We start from the raw sequence: 23,353 nt of genomic DNA, 5'->3' as shown, positions 1-23,353 counted from the left end.
TGGCATTTATGTAGTGATGTGCTGGAGTCCTCAACTGCTCTGAAGTTGTCTTAAGCCGCCTGAACCTTGTTAGCATTGTCATGTGCAACAAGGAAAAAGGAGGGACAGTAACGTGATGGCTTGCATCAACTAAGCAGTGCTAGATTTCCTCACGTTTGTGGTGAATCATTTGATTTGGTGCATCTAGCATCTGATACTCCTGGCAGCTCCTCAATACTAGTGACAAGCTAATGAAAGATTTTTGTCATTGCAAGTTAGGAGATGGGCTCATAGCCTCATTTTCAGGGCTGAGGGAGTCCCAAAGATGACGATGTCAGCCCTAACTAGAAGTGTCAGCTGTCCTGCTCTGTGGCTGGCCAGCTAGATACATTTAGAGTCTGTGCTGTGAAAGATCTATACCTTCCCTTGGACTGTGGTGCTTTCCTGGAGCCTTCAGAAGGTCAAATGGGACAGGACACAAATGGTCCTACTTTGCCTGCACCTGGCTGAGGTAGTTTTACTTCCAGGGCCCCCTGTTTTTGTTGCTAGGAAGCCCTGGGACCTTTGCAGATCCCTTTTCTGCAAGACTGGCTGACTTGTGAGAAGAGTGGCAGGTGTCACCTCAGCTTCAGAGCTCTGTACATCATAGCTCAGATGCTGGAGAGCTCCATTGCAGAGAAAGCACGCTCCTCCTTGGCTAGCGATGTCCTTGTCAACAACAGGAATGCTTCTGCAGGACACTGATACTTATCCAAATGAACTATATATATATTTTGTATGCTTTGCCCCCCTCAACATCTTGGTTGACTGTGCTTGACTTTCTCCAGTTTGACGACATTTGCTGCAAGACTGAATGGAAGGAAATAATCACACCCCTCAGCCTACCAGCTGCGCTTTTGTCCTTAATTTCCTGTGGGTGGCAGAGCTTACCCTGCTGCTGCCGCCTGTCCACTCAGGTAGCGACACAGAGCACTATTTGGAGTTTTCTCCTCTCTGCTGTGCTAACAACATCTGGGTTCTTGTAGTCTTGAACCTCCTTTCATTGCTCTGGATTTGCTTTGCTGCTCTGTGAGCTACATTTTCCTCTCTCCTGTTGAACATCTGGGTGCTAGTGGTTGTGTGTTCCCTCCCCTGGGAAACAGAACTGACATGTCACTTCTCTCTGGCAGGTGTGGTATCTGTCTGTTTTGAGGGAGACAGCGATGGCTACATTAACCTGGTGGCCTATCCCTATGTGGAGAACGAGGCCCTGGAGCAAGATGATATGCCAGAGAGGGACCAGCCACGGCGCAAGCACTCACGTCGGAGCCTTCACAGATCAAGCAGCGGCACTGAGCACAAGGAGGAAAAGCCTGGCCTGGCCAGTGACAGCACTGAAAGGTAAAACTTTAAGGGCCCAGTGACAATATGATGAGCAGGAAGTCTCTTCCCCTTTCAGCTCTGGTGCTCTTTTTGTTGAGGACATTTTGCGCTTCCATACAGTGACCAGGCTGTCTTGCCCTTGCTAGCCTGGCACACTATGGCACTGCAAACTGTCTCAGGAGTTTTGCTGGCTTCAGGAAAAACTCATCCATGTGAAATGCTTCTGACACAGGATAACCCTTGGCAGTTTATTGGATGTGGAACCAAAGCATGTGGAGGAGATTGAAACACTCTTCAGTCCACCTGGTTATTAATCCAGAGGTTTCTTCCAAGGGTACTTTCAATACGGGTCTCTGCCTCCTCACAGCAGCCAGAGCTCCCTGAGAAACAAGTGTTCCTGCTTACTCTGTCAATTACAGTACAACCTAGCAGAGATGTTAGACAGACCGGATCCTTGAGCATGGGTCCACAGCCCAGGGTATTAGTGAGGATTTGCTGTTAAGAAGGTTTGTACCGAGTGAAATGTGCAGCAGGAGAAGGAACAGGAGATAGTTGTGTGCAAGGGGGGGATGTGACAGTCATAAGTATCTGGAGAATGCATGCATTCTAACAGGCAAGTTTGTTCTGTCTTTATACCAGCAGCATCCAGGAAACGAAGAGTCCACGGGTGGACTTGCACATCCATTCAGATGTTCCATTTCAGATGTTGGATGGGAACAGCGGTCTGAGCTCTGAAAAGATCAGCTATAACCCCTGGAGCCTGCGCTGTCATAAACAGCAGCTGAGCCGCATGCGGTCAGAATCCAAGGACCGAAAACTCTACAGTATCCTTTGGGAAGCAGAACTGAGTGTGTCAGGTTGCTGCTGCTGCCCCAGCCTTACACGTTTGTGCCTGAGGCAGCTAGGCCTGCATTTCCTTTGGCTTTCCTATCCTTCACACAACCAAAGTTGTATTACGTGTTTCTTTTCACTGTTCCTTCCTGCTTCCCATACAGTGACACTTATGTCTGACACTGATGCTCAGAGAAACCAGGTTTCTGACTAGATCTCGTGTTTTCTTTCTTCTCTGGGCCTTCTCTATGTTGGTTTGTGTTTTGAACTGTAGTTCTTCATGTCAGGCTTTGCCTGGCAGCTGATGCAAGTCTACCCTGTTTGGTAATCCCTTGGGAGGGAGCTGTGTTTGTCCTTGTCACCTTTCTTGAGTCTCTTCCAGTTCTGCTGTATCCTTCTGGAGACAGTGACCAGAACTGCAGACAATACAGAAGATGCAGGTGAACCAGAGATTTAATGCTGTTGCCTCTCCCCTCCCTCATAATTCCTAACAAACTCTCTTGTTCTAAATGCTATTTTGTTACCCCAAGATGCCATTCCTGACTAGTAATAGTTGTCTCAAAATACATTGCTTTATGCATTAAGAATCTTTTTCTCCTTATGTTTATCATCTTGCCTGTAAACTTTAGTGAATTTTGCCTGCCCATTTAATGGCCAAGTCAGTCTCTTAAGATCCTTGTGGAGTTTTTCGCAACTGTTCCTCATTTTTGCAACCTTGAGTAGCTTGGTATTTTGAGCAAATTATGGATCACTTGTTGAACAGCATGGATCTCCACACAAAGACCCTGCTGGCAACTTTGGCTGTAAGACCAGTCAGGCTAGTTTGTAGTTCCCCAGATCTCCACAAATCAGCATAGCGGTAGCCGCTGTTCAGTCTCTGGTATTAAAGGCAGTGTTAAAGGACTTGCACACCTCTTTATTTTCTGTTTGGTGTGCAATCTCTTCTCTTGGCATTTCAGTTTGAGAATTCTCTGAACGCAGAAAGGGAGTTCTTGCTTGGGAATCTGTAAGCTTTTCCCTGGTAAACAAAGAAGCAAAATATTAAACTTATTTCTCTTTTTAGGGGGGTCTCTTCACATCTTCCCCCCCATCCCAACCCCCTCCTCTGTAGCTCCTTTTGTACTTTTGTCTTTAAACTCTTCGGCAGTCTGGCTTCTTCATATGGTTGAAGATGGATTTGTTATTTTCTGTGCCTTCACAAATGACTCCTTGTGCTTTTGTCCTGAACTTGCCAGCTCGTGGGGTTTTTTTGTTTCACCTATTGGAGCTTGATTCTGTTTTCCTCACATAGAAACAAACTTACTTTTAATAGCTGTATTCTTCATCATTTTAACTGTGTAGGCTTCCTTTTCCTATTCTCAAACATGTGCTTTGAGCTTCCAGCTTTTATTTTTAAATAGCCTGCATCACTTGTAGAGAAGTAATTCTCTTTGGCTGTCCTATTCTTTTTAATCACACTTCCTTATTTTTATGAAGTTCCTCTTTCAAAATCAAACATCGTTGATGATAGAATTTTTTTTTGAAATGTTAAACTTCCTTGCAGGTTTAACCTAGCTGTGCTCTGGTTGCCATTTCAGTGTAACATGTTGAACTGTGCCCTGCAGGGCAAACTTCAGGGTTGTGTTTTCCCCTTTGGGACAAGCTGCTGCACTGATTGTCTGGGGTTTGTTCTCAGCACTGTGCCCTGATGGAGGGTTTGCCCATTGTGCGTGCTGGTAATTGAAGGCTCCCATTACTGTTCTGTTTCCTGCCTTTGTAGCCTCCCCGGTTTCCCCACAGTCTTGCTGTTCTGGGCAGGCCAATAGCAACAGTACTATGCTATTACTTGAGCCTTGAGTTTTTGGCCCGCAGGGATTGTATTGTTGATCCATATGGTTAAATTGCTAATTTGATTAGACTTTAAGCTCTCCCTTAACGTATCAGCAATTCTTACTGGCATACCATGTCTTTCCTGACACCAGCGTTTTGCTTGTCGGTTCCCCCTGCTGAGTTTCCAGTATGCCTGCATGTGACTCCTTGCTTACTGTTGGCCATTCTGCTTGCCAGGCTCGCTTCTTCTACCAAGAGTCAAAGCCTGGGCACCGCTGTTTGTGTTTTGTCCTTTTCCTCACCTCCCCAGACGGTTCGGTCCATCTGTTCTTTGGTTCCTATCTGTTTGTTGCCTGACCCTATCTCATGCTGGCCCAAGTCCCTGTCTGTGGTGGCCTGGGGGAACGGTGTCTCTGACAGGTGAGCTCCCCTTGACGCGTCTCCCAGAGTTCCTTTTGCTGGAGAATGTGGTGCATCACTTCAAGCTTCCCTGCGTACTTGATCTGAAGATGGGGACCAGACAGCACGGAGACGATGCGTCCGAGGAGAAGGCTGCTCGGCAGATGAAGAAGTGTGAACAGAGCACTTCAGCCACCTTGGGCGTGCGCGTTTGTGGGATGCAGGTAGGGATCCCAAGGCTGCAGGTGCTGCACATTCTTTTTTGCAGCCCCATTAGACCTCCCAGTTAGTGTTTTCTGCTGAGCGCTGAGTTACAGTGTCTTCCACTTCAGGTAGGTACACCAGTGTTCATGCTACATGATTTTTGTCTTCATTTCTAAGCCTAGAACAAAGGAACCTGCTTCTTCTGAGATGGCCTGCTTTATCCAAAGCTTTTTTTGTTCACAGACAGTTAGGGGATTTTCTGATAAAATGATTTTTGTGGCTTAGTGTTCAGCTAGAATCATGGTGCCTGGGGAGGGGGGTGTCCTTCCGTCCCAGCATCAGCTGACACTTGCTTCTGTACTGTATTGAGAGTTAAGAAGTTGCTTTCCTCTTGTGGCTCAGCCCTGCACACAAGGATTTGCTGCCGGTGCTGTTGTGCAATAGTCACTCCTTTCCCCACCCACAGAAGGATCTTGTAATCCAGATCTCTGCCCACAGACTCGAAGCAAATGAGGGCCCCTCATTAGCATATGCCACATAATAATGGCAATACATGCTGGCAGCTCCTGCTGCCAGAGGATTGTCCCAGTTGCTGTCAGCTTTGCTTTTTAAGCCTCGTGGTCTGTTATGCCATGCCTCTTGGGGATGCTTGGACCGATGAGCCACCTTTTGGGTGTCCTGGGAGAGAACCACTGCTTGGGCACCCTGACTGTGCCTGTGGGATGCACCCATGAGCTGCTTTGGGATTCAGGGAACAGGCAGAGCTGTTTCCTGCTCGCTCTTGGGCGTGGTGGGGACAGAACAAGTCCCCTCTACTCTGTTAGTGCAGGACAGCTCAGGGCACTTAACCTGTTGCTCCCACTTGATGTGCGTTTCCTTTGGTGTTCTAGGTCTACCAGCTGGACACAGGACATTACTTATGCAGGAATAAATACTATGGACGCGGTCTTTCCATCGAGGGCTTCCGCAATGCCCTCTACCAGTATCTCCACAACGGCATTGAGCTGCGCAAGGACCTCTTTGAGCCTGTCCTCGCCAAACTGCGAAGCCTGAAGGCGGTTTTGGAGAGACAGGCCTCCTACCGCTTCTACTCCAGCTCCCTTCTCATCATTTACGATGGGAAGGACAGCAGGGCAGGGATGTTTGTGGAGCGCCGGCCGGAGATGCGCCTGAAGCGGGTGGACAGCTCTCTCCCGGAGAGCCTTCAGGATGGCGGCAGCACGGAGCCCGGCTCCTCGGCCCAGCCCAAGGTGGACGTGCGTATGATTGACTTCGCGCATAGCACGTTCAAAGGCTTTCGCGATGACCCCACTGTGCATGATGGACCCGACATGGGTTATGTATTCGGGCTGGAAAGCCTCATCAACATCATGGAACAGATGCGCGAGGAAAACCAGTAGCCCTGGGCTATGGCCTCTTATTCTTGTCCTGGTGGCAGGAGCAGACACGACCACCTACTACCACAGGAAAAAAAGCAGACAACTCTGGTTTTAAACAATTGTATTGCTCCATTGTTTTTAAATGTACTTGGATAGAAGAGCTGAGGGGAGGCAGGATGGAAGAGCTCCTCATGCCAACCAGACGGTTCTGACCGCACTAGCTCTGCCTTCTGGAGGAGGCTCTGTAGATGCCTGCTGGGTGTCGGGTGTCCCGGTTCTTTGCTCATCACGTGTGCGTTCTGGAGGGAGGACCTGGACGTAGTGAAGAGAAAGCAGGAGAGCCTGGGGCTCTTCGGGGGGCTGGAGCTGTGGCGTGAGGAGCCTCCTGCCTCAGGAGCCCCCAGGAGAGCCTTCCCTTTGAAATTCTCCTGAGTTATTTGGAAAGGGCGCTCAGCTAACAGTCGGCAGCGTCTGTGGGGCTGACGGTGAGCAGCACAGGTGCTGGTCCGTGCGTTCGGTGGCGCTAGCTCTGCCCTGGGTTTTGCCGATGGGGCTTTGCTTTTGATGCTGCCTTTTTCTGCTGTTTGGGTACTGTGAATAACCAACCCAAACATGGAAATAAAATGACCAAACGCAACCCCTGGCAGAGCTGCGGCCAGGAGGGAAAGCCGCACGCCTGGAGTTGTGCTTGAGCCCGGGGCCTGCTCCCTCCCCGACGGGGTGGCGTGGGCAGGCCTGCGTCTGGGCAGGCACTGGGCTCTGCGAGAGTAACTCTGCCCTGGACCACTGACCAAGCAAGAACTCAGCTCACGGGCTAGCAATAGTATCTGTAGCAGTTAACGCGACCCCAGCTGTGCAGCGGGGCGTTTTGGACCATTTCAACCCTTCCTGTCGTGTAATGTTGGTCCCACAGGTTGCACGCGAGTATGTCCCTGCAGCGTACGGCCGCCCTCTTCCCCCGGCGGGCCTCTGCCCCGCAGCCCCTGCTCCTCCGGCAGGTCCGTGCACGGGGATGGTGGAAGGGGAGGCCAAGGGTTAGGGCTGTGACCCCCCTTCTTGTCGCTGAGGGTCTCCAGGGGGGGCAGGTGAGGGGGGACCTGGCTGAGCGGTGAGTGCCATCGCCTGACTGTTTAGCTTTTGCTTCATGGAGTCAGCGTTGCCCAAAATAAATGACCAGTTGGTGGATGAAACAGCCAGCTGGGCTGTGCTCTGCTGCTGGGGCTCCCTCCTGGCGTCGGTGCTTTACCCATGGCTTCCATTGATGAGGGCATTAACGTTTGATACTGTGGCCTGGTGGTACCGAACTGTACCCAGCTCTGCATCACACCCCCCCGCCCCTCCCCTTTCTGTGCTGGGACCTCCCGGTTGCTCCTTCCCCCGTGTCACTCCATTACCCTGGCTGCCTGAGAAACTGCCTGGGTACCTGCAAAGCCAGGGTTGGGTGTATTTTTTTTTTTTGTTTTCGTTTTTTTTTTTTTTTTTTTTTTTGTACTTCAGGAAAGCTTGTTTGGGGAATACTCGCATGTAGCATGTGTGCCGACTCTGTGTGTGCACGGTCTGCTTGGAAAGCGTCGGTGCTCGGCTGGCAGCCAGCCGCAGCTGCCACGGTGGGCGCGGGTCTGCGGCACTGGGTGCGGAAGGGGGCAGGGGTCGTGCCGGCTTCGTCCTCGACCGCACCTCTCTGCCCGTCTCCCAGCTACTCTAAAGCTTGCCCTTACCCTCCCGCTCTCTGGACGAGGACCTTTGACGAGTAACCCTGCCCTGGGTTACTTCTCCATCGCTTCTGCGGGTGGCTGCCCCCCCCCCAGGCAGGGCTCGCGGGGTTCCAGGCCCCGGGGTCGCCAGGGGGGAGCGGGGCTGGTGGAGCAGCTGCGGGAGCAGATGCCCCGGGTACCGAGAACGGCCGCCTCGCCCTCCCTGGCCTTGTCCCCGGCGGGCTGCGCTGGGGCGGGAGCGGGGCCCTTCGTCCTGGGGAGCAGCTCGGCCTCCCCCCTTCCTCTGCCTCGCTAGGCCGGGCGCGGGCAGGGGACGGACGGGGCGCGCTGCCTGGGAGCCGCCGCGGTGGGACTCCCGAGCTTGTACATAGCCTTGCCCCCCCCCCCCCCCCCCCCCCCCGTTTGTTTTTACATGAATAACCGCCCTGTTTGTGCTTCACAGAGAACCAAAAACCATTAAAGGATCTGTTTTTGTCCGTGGTGTGCCGTGCCTGCCTTCCCCGCCGTCGGAGCCCGGGGGCTGGGGCGGGGAGGAGGCAGAGCCGGGTTTGGGAGGGGAGGGGAGGGGGGGGGCTCGGCGGGACCGGCGTGGAGACGGCGTGAACTTCGCTACCCGCCGTGGGGTTCAGCCCTGCCCACCCCGGGGCAGAGCACCGGCCTCGGGCAGGCTGCGGTGGGCCGCAGCAACGACCCCGCCTTGCAGCTCCCGCGGCGGGGCGGGAGGCGAGCGGGGACCCCCGTCCCTCCCCCCCCGCAGCGCGGCGGCCGCCCCCGCTTGTGGCTGCTGCTCTCCGCTTTGCTTTTCCCCCAGCATCCCGCCGACGGGCGGTGGGTGCAGCGCGGCGGCGGCGGACGGTAGGACCCGGGGGCGGACGGTAGGACCGGGGAGGCGGGGTGTGTGTGTGTGGGGGGGGCGTGCCGGTCGTCGGTGACGCGGAAGGCGCGCGCGGCGCTGACGTGTCGGTGCGGGCGCGGGGGGGATGCGGGCGCTGATCCTGGTGGGCGGCTTCGGGACGCGGCTGCGGCCGCTGACCCTGAGCCGGCCGAAACCGCTGGTGGAGTTCTGCAACAAGGCGCTGCTGCTGCACCAGCTGGAGGCTCTCCGGCAGGTGGGGGGGGAGCTGGAGGCGGGGGGGGGGGGGGAAGGAAGGAGGTGGCGGGGGTCGCCCCCCGCCGCCGGCTGACCCGCGCTCCCGCAGGCGGGGGTCAGCCATGTGGTGCTGGCGGTGAGCTACATGTCGGAGGCGCTGGAGGCTGCCATGAGGGAGCAGGAGCAGCGGGTAAGGACCCCCCCCCCCCCATCCCACACACCCCCCCCTCCCCCGCCTGCCCCCCCCCCCCCCCCCCCCCCCGCCTGCCCCTCACCCTGTGCCCGCAGCTCGGCATCCGCATCTCCCTGTCCCACGAGAAGGAGCCGCTGGGCACAGGTAGGGTGCGGGCAGCGGGCGGGACACGGAGGAGGCCCGGGGGGGGGGGGGGGTGTGTGTGTCACACAGCTGGATGGGGACGCTGGGAGGGGGACAGCATGGGTAGGAGGGTGGGTGTGGATGGGTAGGGCTGGGGGACACTGGGAGGGGGACAGCATGGGCAGCAGGGTGGGCGGGTGTGGATGGGCAGGACTGGGGTGGGGGGGGGGCGGGGACCAGGGACACCGGGAGGAGAGGTATGCCAGGATGGGCATGGGCAGGATGAGGGGGACCGGGGACATCAGGACAGGCACCGGGGACAGTGGGGCCGGGTGAGGATCCAGGAAGACTGGGGGCTCGGGAGGGGCAGGGACGCTGGGACGGGCACGGGTGGGGCCAGGAGGACCCCTGCCCTGGGCTCACCCCGTCCCTGCGGCGTCACTCACGGCCGGGCAGCGGGGCCGCTGGCGCTGGCGCGGGACCTGCTGGCCGAGGGCGGGGAGCCCTTCTTTGTCCTCAACAGCGACGTGATCTGCGAGTTCCCCTTCGCGGCGCTGGCCCGTTTCCACCGGCAGCACGGCGGCGAGGGCTCGCTGGTGGTGACCCGCGTGGAGGAGCCGGCCAAGTACGGCGTGGTGGTGAGCGAGGCCGACACCGGCCGCATCTGCCGCTTCGTGGAGAAACCGCGTGTCTTCGTGTCCAACAAGATCAACGCCGGGCTCTACATCTTCAGCCCCGGCATCCTGCAACGCATCCAGGTACGGGCCGGGGGGCTGGGCCGGGCCGGGCTGGGGGTCCGGGCCCCCTGCTCAGCCCCGTGCCCCGTCCCCGCAGCTGCGCCCCACCTCCATCGAGAAGGAGATCTTCCCAGCCATGGCGCAGGACGGGCAGCTCTACGCGATGGAGCTGCAGGGTAAGGCCCCGCGCACGGTGCAGGCGGCATGAGGGGGGGGGGTCTTGCCTGCACTGCCACCCCCGCGGTGGGGGCTGTCACTGCAGCTCTGTCCCCGCAGGCTTCTGGATGGACATCGGGCAGCCAAAGGACTTCCTTACGGGCATGTGCATGTACCTGCAGGCGCTGCGGGCTCAGCACCCCGAGAAGCTGCATTCGGGGCCTGGCGTTGTAGGGAATGTGCTGGTGGTAAGTGCCAGCCCCCAGCACGCCGGCCCCGGGCACGCGTCACGGGCTCTCTGCGTCCTCCCACCGCTGTCCTCGCTGCCGTCCTCAAGCTGTGCCCTCCTGTCCCCACGCTGGCCGAGTGGCGCGGGCCGTGCCGAGAGCTCTGGCTGCCCTCCCGGCCCCGGCGCAGCCCCTCTTCCTTCCAGGACCCCAGTGCCAAGATCGGGGCAAACTGCGTCATCGGCCCCAACGTGACGATCGGGGCCGGCGTGGTGGTGGAGGACGGGGTGCGCATCAAACGCTGCACTGTGCTGAAGGGGGCCCGCATCCGCTCCCACTCCTGGCTGGAGTCCTGCATCGTGGGCTGGAGCTGCTCCGTGGGGCAGTGGGTGAGGATGTGGGTGCCCTCGCAGGGGAATTGGGGCTCAGCTCTTGCCCTCCCACCTCCTCGGGCTGCGGCCGAAGGGATGGAGGGATAGGAGCAGGAGCGTGGCACTGAGCCCTGAGCCAGGGCAGGCGTGATAGGGCCTCTCTGGGCAGGTGCGCATGGAGAACGTGACAGTGCTGGGCGAGGATGTCATCGTCAACGACGAGCTCTACCTCAACGGGGCCAATGTGCTGCCGCACAAGTCCATTGCCGAGTCCGTGCCAGAGCCGCGCATCATCATGTAGCAGCCCCTGGTGGGCCCTGCGCTCCTTGCTCTGCTTGGATTAAATATTTATATTTCCATCTACTGCTGAGCATCATCTGAGCGTGGCCCAAGCGCTGGGTCGCTCGCCAGGGCTGGCCTGGCTTCCCCTCCCTGTGTCTCATGGCACCACATAAGGAAGAATAATTTAATGCTGCATTTCATGAAGTCAGCCCCCAGCCAGGGGCAAGTTAACAGCCCGAATGCCCAGCCCAGCCCCCCTGCCCCGGCCCCAGTGCTGCCGCAGAGCTGAGGCCTCGGGCTTCCCTCCCTGAGAATGGCCCGTGGGGCAGAGAGGCTGCTGCGGCCCAGGCGCTGGGTGAGGGGGACGCCGGCCCCAGAGCCTGGCATTGGGCCTCCCCCCTCGCCGCCAGCCTCTCCCTCCCTGCAGCCCCCTGCCCCACGCTGCAGCCCTGTGCTGGGTCCTGGCTCTATGGGCGAGGGTCCCGCAGCCCTGGGCAGGGCAAACATTTGGGGAGAAGCCAGCGTGTGGCGGGGGGCGGCCACCCTGCTCAGCTGGGGGAGCCCGTGGTGCGGGGCTGGGTGCTACGAGCTGGCTGGCTTGGTGAAGTCGTCCACCCCCGTGATGGTGGCCTTGCAGAAGAAGCAGTCCTTGTTGTTCATCAGGTGCTGGTTGATGCAGGCTCTGGGACAGAGGAGGAAAGAGCATGAGCTCCCCCCCCAGCACCAGTAGCCCTGGTGGGAGTCGCGCGTACGAGCTACTCACTTGCACGATTTGTGGGAGCAGGGTCTGAAGATGGCCGAGATGGGGTGTGCGTAGCAGATGGGGCACAGGTCTTCCTCGCTGGTGGGCTGTGGGGGGGGCGGTACCAGGCCGTTAGTGGTGGCAGCAAAAACCCCATGTCCCAGGACAGCTGTGCCGGGAGCTGGGGCTGCTGCCGAGCATGGGGACGGGGCTGGGGGGACTCACCAGAGTGGTGGCAGCTGCCTGTTTGGACTCCTCGCTCAAGTGGTTCAGCATCTTGTCCACCTTTGCCAGTTCCTCCGTGCTGATGTACTCGGTGTCTGGGGGGGAAAACCAGGTGTGCGTGGGATGAATGTGACCCTCGGGCTGCCCTGAGGCTGCTGGGTGATGCACCGGGGGCCGCAGCTGCGCTTGGGGACCAGCTAGGACAGGGAGCCTGGTGCTGGGGACAGGGATCCCCACGCTGGGGGCAGCGAGCTGGACGTTGGGCACCGCAAAGGGAAAAAAACTGCTGCCAAAAGCAGGCACTGGACACAGCTCCATCCCAAGTGCCACCACTGGGGGACAGCGGGGGAGCCATGGCCCCTTGTCCCCAAGGCTAAGGGGGCTGGGACATGTTGCAGGGGACACAGACGCCAGCAACCCTGTCCCCCCCATCCCAGCTGCGGCCAGGTGGCGAGCACAGCCCAGCTCCCGGTGCAGTGCCGACACTTACAGGTGTGCAGAGAGAAATGGCGCTTGTCTGTGGCCGGGGCGGCAGCTGCCAGGGCTGAGGGCTCTGCGTGGCCCAGCAGGTACTGGATGGAGCGCAGCTGGAAGCAGGGGTCCGCCAGCAGCACCGCCGTCGCTCGCTCGGCCCTGCAAAGGGACACGGTCGGGCCTCTGACCTAGTACAACCCACCCCGCGGTCACAGGGCCACCTGGCTGCGTCCCCAGCCGGTGGCCCCCCCTCCCACTCCTGTTAGCGTGGAGCGGGGGGAAAACATGCTCAAATGCAGCCAAAGGGTAGCAACCCGCCTCTTCTTCCGCCACCCCCCCGCTCAGAGGCTCCGGGGATCGATACGGTGCATTAGCACTTGCTGAGGCTGCAGCCCTCGTGCGCCGGTGCCCAGCTGAGCCCGGGGAGCTGCAGGGCGGCTGAAGCAGCCAGCACTGCCCTCGCTTCGCAGCGCTGCAAGGGTAAAAGGAGAGATGCCACGCAGCGGCCTCACGTCCAGGGCTACTGCCCCCCCACCCCCGCACCAAGGGGACGGTTCAAGGTGCCCCCAGGGCAAGCGGGTGCACCCACAAGGCAGGAGGGAGCACTCTCTCCCTGGCTTCAAGCATCGGCGGTAACAGCCAGGACAGATAAAGGGCACCTTAGCGAGCATCTCCATCAGGCATGGGTGCTGTGGCCTGTTCCCGGCCCTTGGCGAGGAGCAGAGCTGGCTCCGTGGCCGGCCCCGGGGCAACCACCATCACCCCAGCGGCAGGAGGCAAGCGGGGGCGAGGGAGCAGCCCGGCGGCGCAGGCTGAGCCTGGGCCGGGGCGCAGGGGGTTAACGGGCCCTTGATGCGCGGCAGCCGCAGCCGCCAAATTAGCTTTTTGCTGCCCTAATGGAAACCAATTCCCCAGCCCGGCTTTCCGCTTCTCACTAAGGCGCCCGGGCTCTGGGTAATGACATTCCTGCGCGTCCTTCACCCTGTGGCCGCCCCCCTCCCCGCCGGCAGCACCCCCCCTCTGCCGCGGGGACCCCGCCGGCCCTGCTCCCCCCCTGGCTGGAGGTGCTGGGGGGGGGGGGTCCCTGCCAGCTCATGCAGGGGGTGGTGAGGAGGAGAGCAGCAGGGAGGACTAGGTCTGGGTGCTAAGCAGCGAGGGGGGGGGGGTGACGACCGCCATCCCCGCTCCCAGCCTGGGTGCAGGATTGGACACGAGGGGCTCGCAGAGGTGACAGCGGGGCGGGTTTATTCCAGCATCCTCCCCGCGGCTGGGCAGTCGCGGAGCAGCCGGCGTGGCTGCCTCACGGATTACAGCCGGTCAAGGTTGCCGTTCCCCAGCGGGAGGGATGGCGGCTGCGCACCGGTAAGGCCGGAGGGTCGGCGAAGTGGCCCTGAGCACCCCTGGGGACAAACGACCGCGCAGGGCCGGTGCCAGCTGCGCATCGCCCTGACCACTCGCAGGACGGCTAGGGAGGGCCACGGCCACGGGGCCACCACCGTGGCCACCACTCCCCACGCCGGGACCAATGGGATCCCGTCCGGCCCACACGCCGCACGCCGCCAGCGCGTAAATAGAGGCAGAAGTGGGACCGCATTCCCGCAGCGAGCCCGGCTCTCCGGGAGATGCTCGCCGGGAGGGAGCCGGACGCCGGACGGGGCTCACCGGGGAGTGGAGCGTGGGGATGTGCCGCGGCAGCGCCGAGCCGTGAGACGCTTCGCGCTCCAGGAACGCGCGGCTCCGGGAGGCAGCGAGGCGTTCGCCAAGCCCGAAACACAGCCCCGAAACGCTGGAGCGTCTCAGCCCCCTGATGCCGGACACCGGCTCCCATCCGCCTCCCTGCACCCGGGTGCCGGACAGCCCACGGCCGGCCAGAGCACAGGTACGCGGCAGCCTCGCGTGAGATGCGGCAGAGCTGGGCAGGATGATGCTGTCCTTTAACTCTTCTCAAGCCCCACGGCTGGAATCGGGATTCTCCTTTGTAGGGTGCGAAGGGGTGTCTGCGGATGCTTTGTAGAGCCCCCCCAAAGACGGCACAGGGGGAGACCGGGGAGGACCGCGGCACGTTTTCTCTTGCGTCTTGTTGATCCTGGCTGTGCCGCCGGGCTGCACAGAGGCTCCTGCCCGGCACAATGTCCCAGCGGGTGCCTGCAGACCCGCTCTGGCCACGGGTGGCGAAGCTGCTGCTGCTGCTCCAGCTGTGCGCCCACGGCCACGCTCCCCGCGCGGCCTCGCTGCCCCGCAGCTGCCCCGCCGCCTGCATCTGCACCTCCGACCTGCTAAGCTGCAGCCGGCAGACGCTGCAGCGCGTGCCCCGGGCACTGCCGCCCACCGCCACCACGCTGGACCTCAGCCACAACGCCCTCACCCAGCTCCACGACCGCTGGCTGGCCGCCCTCCCGCACCTCGAGGCCCTCCACATCAGCCACAACCAGATTAAGGACCTTTCTCCGCAGGCTTTCCACAATGCCTCCTACCTGCGGCACCTCGACATGTCCTCCAACCACCTGCACGCTGTCGAGACGCACTACTTCGACGCGCTGGTGAGCTTGGAGGAGCTGCTGCTCTACAACAACCGCATCACGCGAGTGGATGAAAACGCTTTCACCAAGCTGAGCGGCCTGCGGAAGGTCTACCTGAGCTGGAACAACCTGACCACCTTCCCCTTCCACTCGGTGCAGGGGCTGGGAAACTACAGCCTCCGCACGCTGGACCTCTCCTCCAACAGCCTGAGCAGCATCCCCGTGGAAGAGCTGGCAGCTCTGCCCGAAAACATCAGGAACGGCTTGTACCTGCACAACAACCCTATCAGGTGCAGCTGCCCGCTCTACCTGATGCTCCAGCGCTGGAAGCAGCGAGGTTTCAGCTCCGTGAAGGATTTCTTTGAGGAACACACCTGCAAGGTGTCTGACAACGTGCCCCGGTCCCTGATCAAGTTCCTGAAATACAGCCACATGTTCGAGAACTGCTCGGCGGGCCCCGAAGACACGCACCCCGTGCCCTTCCCCGTGATGGTGGGCCAGACCCTCCTGCTCGCCTGCAACACCAGCCTGCCGGCCGCGGCCACCACCTACATGTGGATCTCCCCTCACCACGAGCCCATCAAACACCCGGGGAACAGCAACCGCTCCTTGGAGGTCTACCGCAACGGCAGCCTGAAGATCGCGGCGGCCAAGCCCTGGCACTCAGGGGTCTACGTGGGCTTGGCCATCAACAGCCCCCACAATTTCAGCAGGCTGTGCGAAGTCAACGTGACGGTCCACTACCCCAAGCCAGACGGGGAGACCTTCAGCACTGGCCTCACGACCCTGCTGGGGTGCATTGTGAGCCTGCTGCTCGTGCTCATGTACTTGTACCTCACGCCCTGCCGTTGCCTGAGCTGCTGCAAGAAGCCGGCTCCTCTCAGCCCTCCACAGGAGTGCAGCGCCCAGTCCTCCATCCTCAGCACCACTCCCCCCGCCACCGACGGGCCAAATCGCAAGGTCAGCGCCAACAAGCACGTGGTCTTCCTTGAGCCCGTCAGGGAGACGCAGAATGGCAAGATCCGCCTGGCCCTCAGCGAAGACTTCCCCGACCCCAAGCATCCCAAGGTCCTGCAGCTCAAGTCAGACTCGGAGTCCATCAGCTCCGTCTTTTCGGACACCCCCATTGTGTCGTAGCGAGGCAGAGCTGGGAGCAGAGCCAGGGCCTCCCGAGAGCTGTTCTCCTCCATCACTGCTAGAAGCAGCAGGATTACGGGGCACCCTGAATTCTCGGCTTGACCGCGACCCATGAGGGGGATCGGCATCACCCACAACTGCTTCAGCCATGAGCTCCTGGTGGGTGTTGGGCTGGGGGCACGTTGGTGCCTGGCAAGAGCTCCTTGCGTAAACCACTGGCAACAGCCTCGTTAGCACAAGGGTACCGCTGATGAACCCGGCACGCCTGAGAAACCCCCACTTCATTTGGGCAGCCAAACTCCCTAACGGTGACACTGGGGATGGTGATCTGACACGTCCCCGGGCATGCGAGACCCCATCTGGCACCACCGCCGCAGGCCCCCAGGCCAAGGAATAGCCGTGCCAAGCGCGGCACTCTCCTCGCTCATGCCGGGGCCCCCGGGGATGGCGATGCCACCGTCCTCTCCCAGTCCATGCCAGTCCCCATCAGCATGCCATGGTTGGGAGCAGGCGGAGCGTGATCTTGTTGCAAGGGGGGGGGGGGGGGTGTACGTGCTCCCTCCCCAAACACGGCTACGCAGGAGGGATGGAGCTCGGTGCCTGACCAGCCATGCAGCCAAGCAAACATTACAAGCTTTTGCTTCCTGAGAAGCTGTAAATAGTCAAGGCAGGATTAGGTGATGTGATACAGCGCCCCGGCCCGCATTGCTCAGAGCTCCCCGTGCCACCAAGGACGATGAGGTCTCAGATGCACCACCCTCCTTCGCTGCTTCTCCTTGAGGCGGACAAATGCGCTGCTAAAGCACAGCTATGTAGGCAGTAATCTAATAAGCCTATCGATAAATGTGAGTAATCCTCTCCTCTCTTGGGTCGTAATTCTCTAGTTACATTGGAATAAAAAAAATGCCTATTTTTTTAAGCTCATGCTGGGCTGAGTGTCTCCTTGCCCTTGCAGGGCAGCAACGTGCAACCACCCCGCAACCCATGGGTGCAGCACTGGGAGTCGGGGGGAGCCCCAAATTCCCACTGGCCTGGCACACAGAGCCAGGCGATTTGCACCGGGCTCGCAGCCTCTGTTCCCATCAAATAGTGTTAGGGTGGCCTTGGCGAGGGGGTTAAATGTGCCGAGACAGAGCTGGTGGCCTGGGGCTTGTATGAGAGGAGCATCCAGTGGCTTGTTCCTGGGAGGGCAGGTCTCCAAAGTGATGCCTGGGAGCTGGGGAGGGAGCAGCACCAACTGACACAAGGGCACATCCAGCCCCCAAAAAGGGACGAGCAGGATTTAGATGCAGGGTAGAGGCACGTTGCGGAGACCCCCTTGGGATCGGGCTGGTCCTGTCTTTGGCTGAGTCCCGGTCCCCTCTGCAGACACAGCCCCCACCTCACTGGATACCTGCGCTGCTTTCTCCAGCACCCAGCCCTTGCCTCACCCTGGCACAGAGAGGGGCTCTGCCCCCTCATAACACCTGCCTGATCCCGCAGAGGGATACGGGTGTCCCCTCATCTGCCAGCCACCGTCACCCCGCTCGCAGCAGGAGCATGCGGCTGTCACCTGCAGCGCAGGGGATGCCGAGGCCACCCTGCCGGCGGGAGCACAGCTCAGACACGGCCTGGGCAGCACAAACGGGGACCAGGACCCTTCGCAGACCTGCCCCCCAACCCACAGCCCCCCATGGCCGTGCACCCCGGCCCCAAGAGCTGCTGGCAGCCCTGCGACTGGTGGAAGGGGAAGGTCCCTGCGGCGTTGGGACAGCACTAGCACCCATCCTTTCAACTTTTTCAGCCGGGAAACAAGCAGCTTTTTTCCCAGCAAAAAGTCAACCATGCCCAAAGCACTTTTCAGAAACCCCCCACCCATCCAAGGAGGGGAGAGCAGCTATCCTGAGACAACCACAGCCTCCCAGCACCCCTCCTGACACCGACCTTGCGCACAGCTTCATGCGATACGTGCCCCGCTGCCGCGCACCCTGCGGCTGCCGCTCGGTGGCTGGTGAAGGCGACGGGATGCGGAGCGACAGGCCCCGCCGGCCTGCGCCCTCGCTCCTCACGCGCCCGCCGCTGCCGGCCCTGTCGCCTCGCGTTAGTGCAGCGCTCCTGACGAGCCCGGGATGCCGAGCTGGTCATGCTGGGGTGCTGTCAGGGGGTGATGAGGTGCTTCGGTGTCGGACGGATAGGTGAGTGGCACCCTGCCCCTTGAGGATGGAGCTGAGGCGATGCCATCCCCTGGCTTTGCACCCAGGCAGGGATCCCATGGGAAGGATGGTTTGAATTTGCCCTGGGAACATCTGGGAAAGAGACCCAGCTGAGAGGGCCCAGGTCCAAACCCAGTGAGGGCACTGCCCCGAGCGTGGCCCGTGCCTGCCAAGACGGTGCCGAGCCCGTGCCGGAGGACACGCCGCATCTAAGCATTGCATCTTCCTCCAAAAGGAAAAGTGAAGTGCTGCTCCGGGCTCCAGCACTTGGAGTGGGTGTTACCCGCCCGCTGCTCTTCTGTTGCCATCCTTGTCGGTCTCCTCGCAAACCTTCCCTCTCTCCGGTGCCAACATGAGCTTCCCAGGCATTAGCGCTCCTGCAAACCTGCATCCTCAGCTGAGGCTAATGACTGAAGCTTGGGGAAAGCTAAGGCCAACTGGAGTGTAAGAGAAGCTCCTGAGGGCCTCTCTGGGAACACACCAGCCTGGAGAAGCCCAGGAGAGCTCTTCTAGGCTGGCTGCAATTCTCCTATCCCTGCAGGAAGGCTGAGCCCCACTATACCGGGGACAGCATATCTGAGGTTTGTATCGGTGCTGCCCCCAAGGGCTCCCCGCTGCCTTTACCCAGGAAAATCCTGCTGCTGCGTTTCACACCTTTCTGATGCTCCGAAAGGACCCCACACCACATTGCTGCTCCAACAAGCAAGGCAAGGCAGTTTGAACTGTCGTAGCAGTTCATTAAGCAGCCTGAAAGGCAAATCATCTCGGCAAGGAAAAACATAGCCAGGAGCACAGCCTCCTTGACAGGCAGGAGTTGGGAAACATAATGGATGGTCCCCGAGGAATACTCAGCAGCCTCTCTGCACCATTACAGCCCCGGCTCGCAGCCAAACCCGCCTCCTGCTCCTTGACTCCACAGGGTAAAGTAATGGGTCAGCACAAAGCACGGCGTCCCCGGCACGCAAAGACCTGTGCCTGCGCACGTGGGGATAAGGACTAGCTTTGGGGACCAGCCTCCAATGCTGACACTGTCTCCCCTGGCACTTCACATCTCAGCCAGGACAACGTGGGCACGCTGAATGCCAGTCCCTTCCTGTCCTCCTGCTGCTGGGGCTGGACACACGATGTACATGGTTGGACCTGGATCCTTTCCTTATGATGCTCACAGTTTTCCAAAGAGCTCGAAGCAGCGAAGCCTCGTTGCTGGCCAGCACAACACCTGCTCCTGCCTCCCAGCAAGTGCCCGACAGCCCCGGGGGGCCAGGAGATCCCAGCCTTGGCAGTCCCACTGCTCAGGATGCAGTGTTTGGAGCTAGCAGCTTGTAAAAACTCGAAGATTGGTAAGGCCAGACTCCTTTTTAAACCGTGAAACCTAGGTCTGACCTAGTTATTCCTCTGTGCTCTGGCTCACACTCAGCCTGATATGTTACGCACTGCAAGACTTGAGTACCACCCATTTTCTGAGTTTTTAGAGCAAGGTAACAATGCCTCCTTTAGACTTAGCGGTCCATGAAATGTCTATTCCTGCACCTCCTTCCACCATAGCGCTCTCATCAATATGTGCTGAAGGAGCATTAGTGTTTAAGTGATCAGTAATTAGACTGCAGAGAACTACCATGTCGAGCGGGGACCAGCCAAATCCCCAGGGTCTCAGCAGTGCTCGAGCATGCAGGTGGGTGGCCAGGCTGAGTTTAGGAACCTGCAGACTGGGATCTTCTGTGACTTTTCCAGTGGAGGTGACCCCCAACACCATCTAGCAATTGAACAGAGTCTGCTTAGTCTGCCTTCCCCACCTGGCCTCGTGCCTCCTCACTTTCCAGCTCACCAACATGTTACTTCTGCCCAGGGAAACTCCATCTCCTCCCTCCTGCCAGTCTGTCCCTCTGCACCTATCTGTACTGTGCAAAGGAAAGGAGTGCGGAGATCCCCCAGAATCACCCCAGCATCACGTCAGCCCAGTGCTGCTCCTCCTGGCAGGTCCCACTGGCTCATGCTCAGCATCCCACTGGCACAGCATGGTTGTTTCTGGCCTAGGATCCCCGTCCTGTGCTCTGCTGGCTGGTACCACCGTGTTCCTGGTGACTACAATGCTCTTCCCTCTGTCTTCTCCATCTTTCAGGCAGAAGTCCCTGGGAGATGCACCTTGAGGGCTGCTTAGGTCTCTTCTTGTACAGTTGCACTGCAGGCAAGTTCGCTGGCTCCTTCCTTGCACGTGCCCTACCCCTCCAGATTCACACTGAGAGCATCAGCCGCGGGCAGGGCTGGGGAACACCCTGCCCGGCCTCACTCCCCCTGCCTCGGAGGGGACAGTGTGCATGGGGCAAGCCCGTGGAGCAGACTGGTGGCCAAACCCTGGCACAACACAGGTCACCTCCGCTCTGGGATGGCCGCTCACTTTCCACAGCGCCTGTTCCAACCTATATGCCCAGTCCTAATTACAACGTGCCCTCGCACGCAGGGGACCAACAGCCTCACCTTCGGGCCTCACCCCTTCCCCTGCCGCCCTCTCTTGCCAGGATCCTTACACAAGCTCTGGCCAACACTGCTCCATTAGCTCACTCCAAAGGAGGCTTAATAGAAAATCTGCTCAATTATTTAGCAGACAAACGGGGGGATGATACCAGCTGAAGGCAGCCAGGGTCTCTGGCACGGACCCAACGATTCAGCCCAACTCCTGGCTCAGCCTGCCAGATCCTGCTTTCCCTCTCCCCCCCACAAAACCAAGGCTGAGACATTAGGGCCTGGCAAACAGGCGGCACACGGGCATCCCTGTCTCCTCAGCCCTGCCAGGCACCGAGCCTCCCTGCAGTGAAGGTGCTGCCCAACCGCTGTCAGACCCGAGGGCTGGGAGGGGGCAGCACGTCAGGAGGCCCGAGCAGTCCCACAACAACGCTGCAGAGGCCAAAGTAGTTTTAAACCAAGGAGCTGTTGCCTGCTGGTGAGAGAGCCCAGCCCCAGTGCCAGGCTGCCCCGCTCTCACCCGCTGGCGAGGTTTCGCTCCCTCCCGGCGAGCCCTCGAGGGACAGGCAGCTGCTCCGCTGGGAACTAAAAGACCCTCTGCTGAGGGACCCCAGCTTGAGCTAGCAGCTCCCTACCTCTGCCCTGCACTAATTCTCCTCTGCCCCTGTTTGCAAAGTTCATTACATCCAGCGAGGGAGCCAAGCCGTGAAATTCCCAGGCCCTGCTACAAAGACCAGTAAGCCTGGACGAGGTGGGCACTGAAGCTTTGGTTCACCACGAGCAGCACCAGCCGTCCTGCCAGACCTGACAAGGAAATGCGTTTCTTCTCCCTCAAAAGCACAGCCCGCTCCATCCAGGGACTAAGATGTACGATGTATCAACTGTCTCATCACATCCCAGCCTGGGCAATGTTCCCTTTTCTTGTGCTTAATGGCTCTGTTTGATGCCAGGAGTCCGTAGCAAGAGGACTTGATGCCTGGCTAAGCGTCCTGTGCTGGGTGAGGAGCAGCTGAGGCATCCGACTGCATCCTGATAACGCGGTTGGATGAGTCGGCAGGGCCCTGGCTCTCCTTACTCCCACCCTTCCCCACTGGAATGTTTTGGCCCCATAAATGGGCCTTCACTCCTCCACTCCTGGATGAACCTGTCCTCTCTGTCCCAGGGCAAAGCTTGCAGTACCTTCCAACCAAGTGCCTAGCACAGCGTTGGCTCGCTGGGTTAGAGGCAACCAGGAAAAACACAGCCAAGCCAAGGAAGTCACCCGAGGTCCTATCCCCTGTCCTCATCCTCAGGGGCAGAGCCGCAGGGAGCCAGTCAGGGTAACAGCTAGTGTCCCAGGTAATTCCCACAGAGAACTTCCTACGTGCAAATGTGGGTTGGATAATCTCTCTCTCTTAATGGTTTCTGGCAGTCTGGGAGTTACCAGATGGCACGTGGAAGAGATTTCTACCTGCTTCCAGCAGAGTGCTTCCGAGGAAGGAAAAAAGCTGTCCTGTTATCCTGCTCACTGCACTGAGAGGAAGGGAAAAAGGAAAAAGGAAAGCTGTCACCTCTTGAGTTCATATAAACGGGTCTGCTCTGGAGAGCCTGGTTACATATGGGATCCTTTAAATCTCTTCAGTTACTCCTTGCAGTAACACAACCCATGGCAATCATCTCCCATGGGAGTGTACAGACCCAAAGAAGGTTTAAATTCTCCTTTTCCATTCCACGGACCATCCTCTTACTCATGTGCTTGGAGACAGATGCTTCTCATCGCCCTGCTCCAGGCCAGCTGTTGTTGACCTGCACCATCTCCCTGGTTTTTGAGTGACTGTGGGAGGAGATCCTCGTGGGGCTCTGCTCACCCCAGCTGCACCTCCCAGTCTTCAGCACCCTGTAGCGATGGTGCCAAGAGACTTGCACACAGGATCAAACCAGGACTGAACCCTCGAGGAATGCAAAGGCAGAGAAGAAAAGCCTCTGCATTTCCTCTCATACCTGCTGTTTTTCTCCATCCCGTCCCTGTTTGTTTGCCATTTTTCAATGTGCTTGCATGGAACAGAACCACTCTGTATGTGGGGTACAACGCTCCCACCCCTGTCCTCAATTCAGAGTGCTGCAAAGAGAGTGGGTGGCTCAGTTTTCCCTTCCATGTGAGGTACTCTGCCTGCGGCCATGCTGATCTCTACCATCAGGCTGCCCATCCCCTCTGCTTGGGTAGTGGCAGAAGGTCTCCAAGCCACCAGCCTCGGTTCTTTTGTCTTGATTGACCTCAATGTCTCCCCTGAAACGTTTGCTTGCCTTTTATAAATCAGTGACGTATCAAATCTCAGATTTAGTGCAGGGCTTTGCAAAGTCACATAGAAGCATTTTGTTTTATAGACATTTTTCCCTGGGCTTCCTCCTGTTACCACCTTGTGCTTCTCCTGCTCAGCTAGGTCCACCATAAGGACATGATGCTTTTCTCACATCATTCCCCCGTTTTGTATTTATTTCTGCTTTCCAGTGCCCAAGGAGGTGACTACAAAGCCCCTGAAGATCAGTCAGAGACTGGCAGCTTCCCCACCACACACCACAGGGTACGGCACCTCTGGTTTGTGACCGCGCAGCCCGCTGCTGGCCAAGGCATGGAGGATGCTGTTGGCAGACAGGGGACAGTGCCGCTTGGTTATGTACAGCCCCTTTGACACCGGCTGCCCAGGTTTCACTAACCCCAAGCACAGCTGGCTTTTCAGGTAAAGGAGACACAGTCTGGAAGCTTTTTT

The 23,353-nt window shown here is 59.1% G+C and overlaps 4 protein-coding genes across 13 annotated transcripts in view; 3 read left to right on the top strand and 1 right to left on the bottom strand.

The window, feature by feature from the left end:
- The window catches only part of IP6K1 (inositol hexakisphosphate kinase 1), a 39,010-nt gene extending 30,856 nt beyond the window's left edge, over positions 1-8,154 (top strand). For 6 of the 7 annotated variants that reach the window (XM_029995932.2, XM_029995927.2, XM_029995929.2 and 3 more), the window contains 4 exons: positions 1,149-1,359; positions 1,981-2,165; positions 4,429-4,604; positions 5,475-8,154. In XM_029995932.2, the coding sequence (XP_029851792.1) occupies positions 1,149-1,359; positions 1,981-2,165; positions 4,429-4,604; positions 5,475-5,984 (1,082 nt within the window). In that variant the 3' untranslated portion in view covers positions 5,985-8,154. The remainder of the gene's footprint in view (positions 1-1,148; positions 1,360-1,980; positions 2,166-4,428; positions 4,605-5,474) is intronic. The other variant, XM_029995934.2, reaches the window with a different exon arrangement.
- Positions 8,155-8,622: 468 nt separating this feature from the next.
- GMPPB (GDP-mannose pyrophosphorylase B) lies at positions 8,623-10,938 on the top strand. The gene is made up of 8 exons (XM_029995943.2): positions 8,623-8,787; positions 8,878-8,958; positions 9,057-9,105; positions 9,541-9,842; positions 9,919-9,997; positions 10,098-10,225; positions 10,411-10,593; positions 10,745-10,938. The coding sequence occupies exons 1-8, from the start codon at positions 8,659-8,661 to the stop codon at positions 10,874-10,876; spliced, it is 1,083 nt and encodes a 360-aa protein (XP_029851803.1). The 5' UTR covers positions 8,623-8,658; the 3' UTR covers positions 10,877-10,938.
- Positions 10,939-11,027: 89 nt separating this feature from the next.
- The window catches only part of RNF123 (ring finger protein 123), a 52,938-nt gene continuing 40,612 nt past the window's right edge, over positions 11,028-23,353 (bottom strand). For all 3 annotated transcript variants that reach the window (XM_029995903.2, XM_029995904.2, XM_029995905.2), the window contains 4 exons: positions 12,315-12,457; positions 11,825-11,919; positions 11,621-11,706; positions 11,028-11,539 (listed from right to left, as the gene is read on the bottom strand). In XM_029995903.2, coding sequence (XP_029851763.1) covers positions 11,440-11,539; positions 11,621-11,706; positions 11,825-11,919; positions 12,315-12,457 — 424 coding nt within the window. In that variant the 3' untranslated portion in view covers positions 11,028-11,439. The remainder of the gene's footprint in view (positions 11,540-11,620; positions 11,707-11,824; positions 11,920-12,314; positions 12,458-23,353) is intronic.
- Positions 13,871-16,878, top strand: AMIGO3 (adhesion molecule with Ig like domain 3). Of its 2 annotated transcripts, XM_029995923.1 has the most exons (2): positions 13,871-14,177; positions 14,752-16,878. In XM_029995923.1, exons 1-2 carry the CDS (start codon positions 14,106-14,108, stop codon positions 15,952-15,954), a joined length of 1,275 nt encoding a protein of 424 aa, XP_029851783.1. In that variant the 5' UTR covers positions 13,871-14,105; the 3' UTR covers positions 15,955-16,878. The 2 variants fall into 2 exon arrangements, with proteins under 2 accessions (XP_029851783.1, XP_029851782.1); XM_029995922.1 differs by having other exon boundaries at positions 13,871-16,878.

Source organism: Aquila chrysaetos, chromosome 20 (genome assembly GCF_900496995.4).
Source record: "Aquila chrysaetos chrysaetos chromosome 20, bAquChr1.4, whole genome shotgun sequence".
Lineage (NCBI taxonomy): Eukaryota > Metazoa > Chordata > Aves > Accipitriformes > Accipitridae > Aquila > Aquila chrysaetos.
The sequence above is the reverse complement of the archived record's forward strand: the minus strand, read 5'-3'. Positions and strand labels throughout refer to the sequence as shown.